The 7,500-nt window shown below is 36.4% G+C and overlaps 1 protein-coding gene across 2 annotated transcripts in view; it reads left to right on the forward strand.

Moving 5' to 3' along the window:
* Positions 1-7,127, forward strand: part of LOC119583738 (exocyst complex component 5-like) — a 20,252-nt gene extending 13,125 nt beyond the window's left edge. For both annotated transcript variants that reach the window (XM_037932393.1, XM_037932394.1), the window contains exons 9-16: positions 143-238; positions 502-664; positions 1,367-1,460; positions 2,606-2,744; positions 3,263-3,458; positions 3,947-4,103; positions 5,644-5,804; positions 6,377-7,127. In XM_037932393.1, the coding sequence (XP_037788321.1) occupies positions 143-238; positions 502-664; positions 1,367-1,460; positions 2,606-2,744; positions 3,263-3,458; positions 3,947-4,103; positions 5,644-5,804; positions 6,377-6,463 (1,093 nt within the window). In that variant the 3' untranslated portion in view covers positions 6,464-7,127. The remainder of the gene's footprint in view (positions 1-142; positions 239-501; positions 665-1,366; positions 1,461-2,605; positions 2,745-3,262; positions 3,459-3,946; positions 4,104-5,643; positions 5,805-6,376) is intronic.
* The last annotated feature ends 373 nt before the right edge of the window (positions 7,128-7,500 follow it).

Consider the following 7,500-nt stretch of genomic DNA (forward strand, 5'->3'; position numbering starts at 1 on the left):
TTATTTAGTTGTTTATTATTTCATTTGTTTGTCACTTGTTTATATTTTTTATTTAGTCTTTGTTTGAACATATATCCTTTCCTCACGTTATACGGTTTGATTATTTTCATTTCATTTAATATTGCTTTGTTCTCCTTTGCAGTGTTGAGACAAGATACCTGAGGGAAAAGTTCAACTTAATACTGAGCAGATACTATGACTCAAAAAGTCATCAAAAAAAGAACATACAGTCTGGAGGGTGAGTAAGCATCTTTTAGTTTTCTTTATTCTCTTATATTTAGTTATTACATGGATTGCCGGTGATGTGATTTGTCTGCCAGGCTGTGGTGTATTGCGTCCTATATTTAGATAATTAAAATGCGAGTGATAAAGATAAGTTCAATTCATGATTGTCAATTTATCACTATCTCTTTATTTTCTCTCTATTTATCAACCTCTCTTTATTTTGTTATATTAATTTTCTCTTTATTTATCAACCTGTCTCTTTCCCAACTTCTACAGCATCAACGACATTAGGAGGAACATTCAGGACGTGATCGGCACCAAGGCCAACATCAACATAGGCCCAGCTGCGGAAAACTATGGAGGCGAGACCTTCCTGTCGGAGGAAGTGGCCATCTCCCTGCTGCAGGAGACCAAGCAGGCCTTCAAGAGATGCCAGATGGTGAGGGCGGCAAAAGGGCTGAGTTGCGTTCTTTCTTGCATAAGGGTTTTTGGGGTGGCCAGCTGCTGTGAATGGTGTTTTGATAAATGTATCGTGTTGTAGATGTAAGGATGTAATCATTGTTTGGGATGGCATTGCTTAGGATGGAAATAACTCAAGGACTAAAAACTTTATGTACTGTCTTTCTCTCTGTCTTTTATCTTTCTGTCTCTGTGTCTCTGTGTCTCTGTGTCTCTGTGTCTCTGTCTCTGTGTGTCTCTGTCTGTCTGTCTGTCTGTCTGTCTGTCTGTCTGTCTGTCTGTCTGTCTGTCTGTCTGTCTGTCTGTCTGTCTGTCTGTCTGTCTCCCTCTCTCTCTCTCTCTCTCTCTCTCTCTCTCTCTCTCTCTCTCTCTTCTCTCCTCTCTCCTCTCTCCTCTCTCTCTCTCTCTCTCTCTCTTCCCCCTCCCCCTCCCTCCCCCCCCCCTCCCCCCCCTCCCCCTCCCCTCCCCTCCCCTCCCCTCCCCCTCTCCCTCCCCTCCCCCTCTCCCTCTCCTTCTCCCTCTCCCTCTCCCTCTCCCTCTCCCTCTCCCTCTCCCTCTCCCTCTCTCTCTCTCTCTCTCCCTCTCCCTCTCTCTCCCTCTCTCTCCCTCTCTCTCTTTCTCTCTCTCCTTCTCTCTCTCTCTCTCATTATTTATTGTACCTCTCCCTTTTTCTTCTCCACAGTTATCCACCCAGTCAGACGTTCACAACAATGCGGTGCAGATATTCGACCTTCTCACCAAGGCGCTGTTGATTGAGCATGTTGATTATGCAATAGGTAATTACTGTTGACTTTGATAAGTTTTAATTAATTTTCATTTTCATCTACATTATCTTCATTATCATAGTGATTATCATTATCTTCACCATGATGATGATGTTGATCATGATGATCATCATCATCTTTATCATCATTATCATTATTATTATGATGATAATGATGTGGATCATCATCATCATCATCATCATCATCATCATCATCATCATCATCATCATCATCATCATCATCATCATCATCATCATCATCATCATCATCATCATCATCATCATCATTATTTCCTTCATTATTTACATCATTATTTACATCATATATATCACCATTATTATCATCATCAAAAGTCAGCTTTTCCTATCTTTCATTCTCTCTCGTCACTAGTTTATGCAACAAATGGTTTTGATTATCTCATGTTCTAAAGTCTGGTTAGAACTTGGGGTAAGGGTCGACTCTTGATAACAGGAAGGAGAAGTATTTTTTTTTTTTTTTTTTTACTGTGGTAGCAGTAGCTGCCAAGAAGTAGCTAGTTATCATGTGACAGCTAAGATTGAGGGCTGTCAGAGAGATAAGACTAATGTTAATGAAAAGATCCCTTGCCTCGCTTGATGAGATAAATGGGCAATAGAAGGATTATCAGCTCTGAAACAGATAAAAATATTTATTGATTTCACGGGAATATTGGCACTTGACGGGATGAATGTCAAATTAGGGAGAGATAGGTTGGCAGTGATTTGATCAAGGTCATTGCTTATATTGTTTTTTTGATGATAGAGGTACATAGGGTGTCGATGAGGAGGCATAATTCTACAAGAAATATTGTTATCATCATGAGAAATAAAGAGTAAGATAATTTTCTATGTCACTGCCTTGATGTGTTGTTTTGAATAAAAGTTTTGTAAGGACACATTGATCTCAGAACACAAGTTGCTTATTTTTTTAGTTTTTAAAAGTTATTTTATTTATTTATTTTTTTTGCAAACTTAAAAAAGAATTGTTTATTGTATTGAAGATGAAGCTAAACATCGAGGCTGAACAGGCAATGATAGAGAAAGAGTTTTTTTAAACACTTTCAACTTTTGTTCAGTCCTAGCATGGCAAGGCACTTCATAACCTCTCTCCCATTGCTAAACCCTCTTGCCCTCCTGCAGAATTAGGCCTGCAGGTAATCCCAGGTGGGGAAGTGCGCACGTCCCCAGAGATCAGCTTCCTCGAGGTCGTCCACCAGAGCAGCTCCATGATGAACCTCCTGGACAAGCTCTTCAGCGACAGCCTCGTCCCACTAATAATGTAAGAGCGGGTTGTTGGCTTGATTCTCGGCATTCTTGTTTGTGTTACTAAGGTTTATAAATGCAAGGGATTTTGTTAAGATGCCTCAGCTTGAGATCACAGTCTTCCCTTGTACGTTTATAGTCCTGTAGAACAGAAACTTCAAATTTTCAATATCATGCCACGAGACAAAGCACTTGTGGAGTGCTTTGTCTTGGAGGATGTTCCCCAGAGTGAGGTTTTAACAAAAGTTAATTCTTTACCAAAAGTCAGATTACTCCTACAAAATGCCCTTTTCCCCCATGAAAGGAAAAGAGAGAGAGAGAGAGAGAGAGAGAGAGAGAGAGAGAGAGAGAGAGAGAGAGAGAGAGAGAGAGAGAGAGAGAGAGAGAGAGAGAGAGAGAGAGAGAGAAATCCAAATTAAATTTCTTTTTGTTTTCTTCTATTATAAGCAATTCCAACAAAGATAAATTCTCTTTATTATTCCTAATACCAAACAAAGACCAGTAGCTAAACAAAGCTCAATTGTCTGTTTCCAGCTCAACCCCAAAACACGGTGACTGTCTGCAGAAGAAGAAGCAGATGGGCACCAATTTAGAGCAGAAGCTGGATCTTGGCCTCGACCGAACCCTGTCTGCCATCACGAACTACGTCAGGCATGTCCTCACCACAGAACAGAAGCGCACAGACTTCAAGCCCGACAACGATGATATTCTCATTGCCAACGTCACACCGGTACATTCTGTTCTCCTGTTCTCCATCTCCTATTGTTTGTTTTTTCCATTCCTATTCATTCCTTTGATCTGTTCCATAATGTTTTTGAATTCAAATAAGGCCTTTTTGTAATGTGAAGTCTTCCAGAAATAGAGTGGTTATATTTTAGTTGATAATAATCATTGCTATGGTAATTTTTTGTATGTATGTGTAATAAAGAATTGAAAGTTTCCAGTAAATATTTTAGGCCTTTCTTTATTGTTTACTATAAATGCAAGCTTTTTCGGCTGGACTTTCTCTTACTTCCTCGGTTTCTCTGAATGAATTAGTGGAAAAGATAGCTGAATGATTTTGATTATTCTCTTCCTTCCATAATGTAAAATCCAACTATAATTGATCTCCTTGGGTTCTCCTTAATATGATCTCCTTCTGAACAACATCACACTCAAATTTACAACTTAATGCATTAGTTACACATTGATTCTCACACATGCACCTTCCCTTCCCAGGCTTGCCAACGTGTCGTCCGGTGGATTAGTGTGGTAGCAGAGCGCGTGAGGGATACGCTAGATGGACATAATGTGGAGAGTGCATTGCTTGAGCTCGGCTTGAGGCTCCACCGCACCATCCTCGACCATCTGATGAAGTTTGAATACAGTGCCACAGGTATGGTGTTTCTCTGCCACTGTTATGGTCATTATTGTCTTGGCTTTGTTGTAGTTTTCATGGGTGTAGTATTGCAGTTCCCTTGTCATTCTGGGTATGTGCCTTCCAGTTACTGTGTCAGGATGATTGGCTTCCGCTACTATTGATGGAAATGAAACGGCTAATGTAGTCACCCTCCTCTCAGATGTAAAAAGTCTTTGTAGTCTGATGATTATCTAAGGTCATTTCACCTCTTACTGCTGGACTGTACCTATGGTTACCATCTCCAGGATTAACCATAGCCATCTCTAGTATATCTTTGTCTATAGAAATAGGGTTAACTCCAGTCAAGAGTAATTATTTGGCTTCAGGTCTCACATTAGCGTCACTTCTATGGATGTGTGTATACTCGATGTCTGTGGCAGATAGCTATTCCAAGTGTCATTATTGTCATCAAAATTATTACTATTTTTGATAGTTCAGTTATTATCATCATTATTGTTATTAGTGTTATAGTTACCATGATTATGTGCAGTTATTGTGATTATTATTATTAGTGTTAAAGTAATTATGTTTATTTGTAATTATTGTATGTTATATTACTATTCTTAACAATAATACAGTTATCATCAGCAAAATCTAATCAGAAATCATGCATTTCTTTCAGCCTTAACTTGTTTTGGCTTCCTTATCATTATCAGAGGTTGATTCAGTATCTGCATGTATACTTTGATATATTTCCTGTTTAATGAATACTTGATATATAATGCAGAGAGAGAAAAAAATCATACTGGAAAGATTACAAAGTCTGTGTTATAATTTTCTGTTGAAAGTTTTGACAGTTGTCATGATCTTTATTTGAATTTTTGTTTATTTATTTATTTATTTGTTTATCTATTTATTTATTTGTTTATTTATATATTTATTTATTTATATATATATTTTTTACATGTTTTCATGTCTCCATTCATAAATTTTGCAGTTTCTTTTTAATAGTGATAATTATATTGGTATTACATTTGCAAGGGAATTAACCTCAGGAGATTATTATTTATTGTATTTCACTTTCTTCATGTAAATACCTGCTAGTGATCTTGGTCTATGTGTTGAACCTGTTTCATCGCACTGTCTGTTCATTTAAAAGTGCTTGATTTCTTTGGCTGTGTATTTACCCTTGTTTTGTTGTGCTATATTTTATTCAGATTTTTTTTTCAATATGTATTTGTTGACCCTGTGATATTTCACCATTATGCAGATTAAATGATCAGCGCAGTTTCATCTCGACCTCTTTATCGGTCCCCCAGTTTCATTTTGGAATCGGAATGTTCAGTGCTGTTTCATCCTTTTTACTCAGTCTTTCTTTTTTCTTTTCTTTTTCTGTAGGTCTGTCCCATTATTATATGATATTGCTATATTAAGGTTCTGGCAGATTTTTTTTTCGTGACCGGATGCCCTTCCTGATGCCAACCTTCTCTATTTACCCTTGGCTTGGCACTGGCACTGACTAGGTCACCCTTTATACTCGATCCCGAACCCTAATCCGTTTCACCCTGTCTCGCAGGTGCCATGGCCGTCATCTGCGACGTTAACGAGTACAGAAAGTGCGTCGCGAGCTTCAAAATCCCTCTGGTGAACTCCCTGTTCGACACTCTCCACACGCTATGCAAACTCCTCCAGGTGTCCCCCGAGAATTTGAAGATGGTCTGCTCAGGAGATCAGCTGGTGAGATCAGCTGGTTCAGTTCGGTTGTGTTTCTTATTGTTTTTGGTGGAGCTGGTAGAGCGATGCAGATGATTATTATGATTATTAATGTTGTTAGTATTATTATTGTTATGAATAATATTTTGAATATTATTGTTATTATTATTATTATTGTTATTATTATTGTTATTGTTATTGTTATTGTTGTTATTGTTGTTATTGTTGTTATCATTGTTATTATTATTATTATTATCATTATCATCATTATCATTATCATTATTATTATTATTATTATTATTATTATTATTATTATTATTATTATTATTATCATTATCATTATCATTATCATTATCATTATCATTATCATTATCATTATTATTATTATTGTTATTATTGTTATTATTGTTATTACTATTATTATTATTGTTTTATTGATGTTATCATTATTATTGTTATTGTTATTGTTATTGTCATTGTCATTTTTATTATTATAGAATTATTGTTATTATTATTGTCATCCCCATCCCCACCACCACCACCATTGATTTTTGTTGTTACGAATGCTATTACTGTACGTTTTCCTCCTCCCCCAGAGTGGTCTGGATCGCACCGTGCTAGCCAGTTTCATCCAACTCCGGTCGGATTTCAAGACGGCGAAACTCGGCAACCAGCTCAAGTAGTCGGGTGCGAAGGTCGACGTTATTTTTTCCCTTTTTTTGACGGTGAAAGACATAGGGTGACATTCCACGTTAGTCTGTTCCTTGTTCTCTCGGTTGGATAGTTATTGTTATTATTTTTGTGTCATTATGATAATTTTTTTTCATATTTTTTAATTAATTTATTTATTTTTTAATGTTATTAGTTTGTCTTTTTACCTTCTTCTTTTTTCCCTTTCTTCCATATCTTATTATTATTATTTTTTTTGTGCGTGTATATAATGACGTACTTTTAAATTAACAGTAACTCGTATCACAAAAAAAATATATATGAATATTTCTTGCATCGTTTTTTTAGCGTGATGCATTTAATTTTTTTATATTGACTTTTTTTCCATCCCTAAAAATACAGAAAAAAAACAGAGTATCCCGTATTTCCGTTGCAGGGAGTGATATTATATTGCACTCTGGTATTGCAAAAATGCATCGTCTCTTGTGTATTTTTTTTAGGAAATATTTTCTAAGAGAGATTTTAAAGTGTTGATATATATTATTTCTTGTTAAGATAATTTATTTATTGTACAGAGTGAAAATCAACCCAGTCGAGTGATGTGTAAGTGAGATTAGGTAAGAAAATAGTTTACAATTTATATGATAATGGAAAATACATAAATGACAAAAAAAAATATTGATTTTCTCTGTCTTTTCCTTAAGAAGGTAAACATTAAAGTATAAAGTTACTAGTTTTCTTTGCAAAACTCAATTGGCCTGCTTTTAACAGACTTATATCAAAGCAACCATTGTATTTATAACTTTACTCTGTGAGAGAGAGTGTGAGAGAGAGTGTGAGAGAGAGTGTGAGAGAGTGTGAGAGAGAGTGTGAGAGAGAGTGTGAGAGAGAGTGTGAGAGAGAGTGTGAGAGAGAGTGAGAGAGAGTGTGAGAGATTGAGAGAGATTGAGAGAGAATGAGAGTGAGTGAGTGAGTGAGTGAGTGAGTGAGTTAGTTAGTGAGTGAGTGAGTGTGTGTGATTCACACTAGGAAAATATTTACATTTTTTTGT

Source organism: Penaeus monodon, chromosome 17 (assembly GCF_015228065.2).
Source record: "Penaeus monodon isolate SGIC_2016 chromosome 17, NSTDA_Pmon_1, whole genome shotgun sequence".
In the NCBI taxonomy this organism is placed as follows: domain Eukaryota; kingdom Metazoa; phylum Arthropoda; class Malacostraca; order Decapoda; family Penaeidae; genus Penaeus; species Penaeus monodon.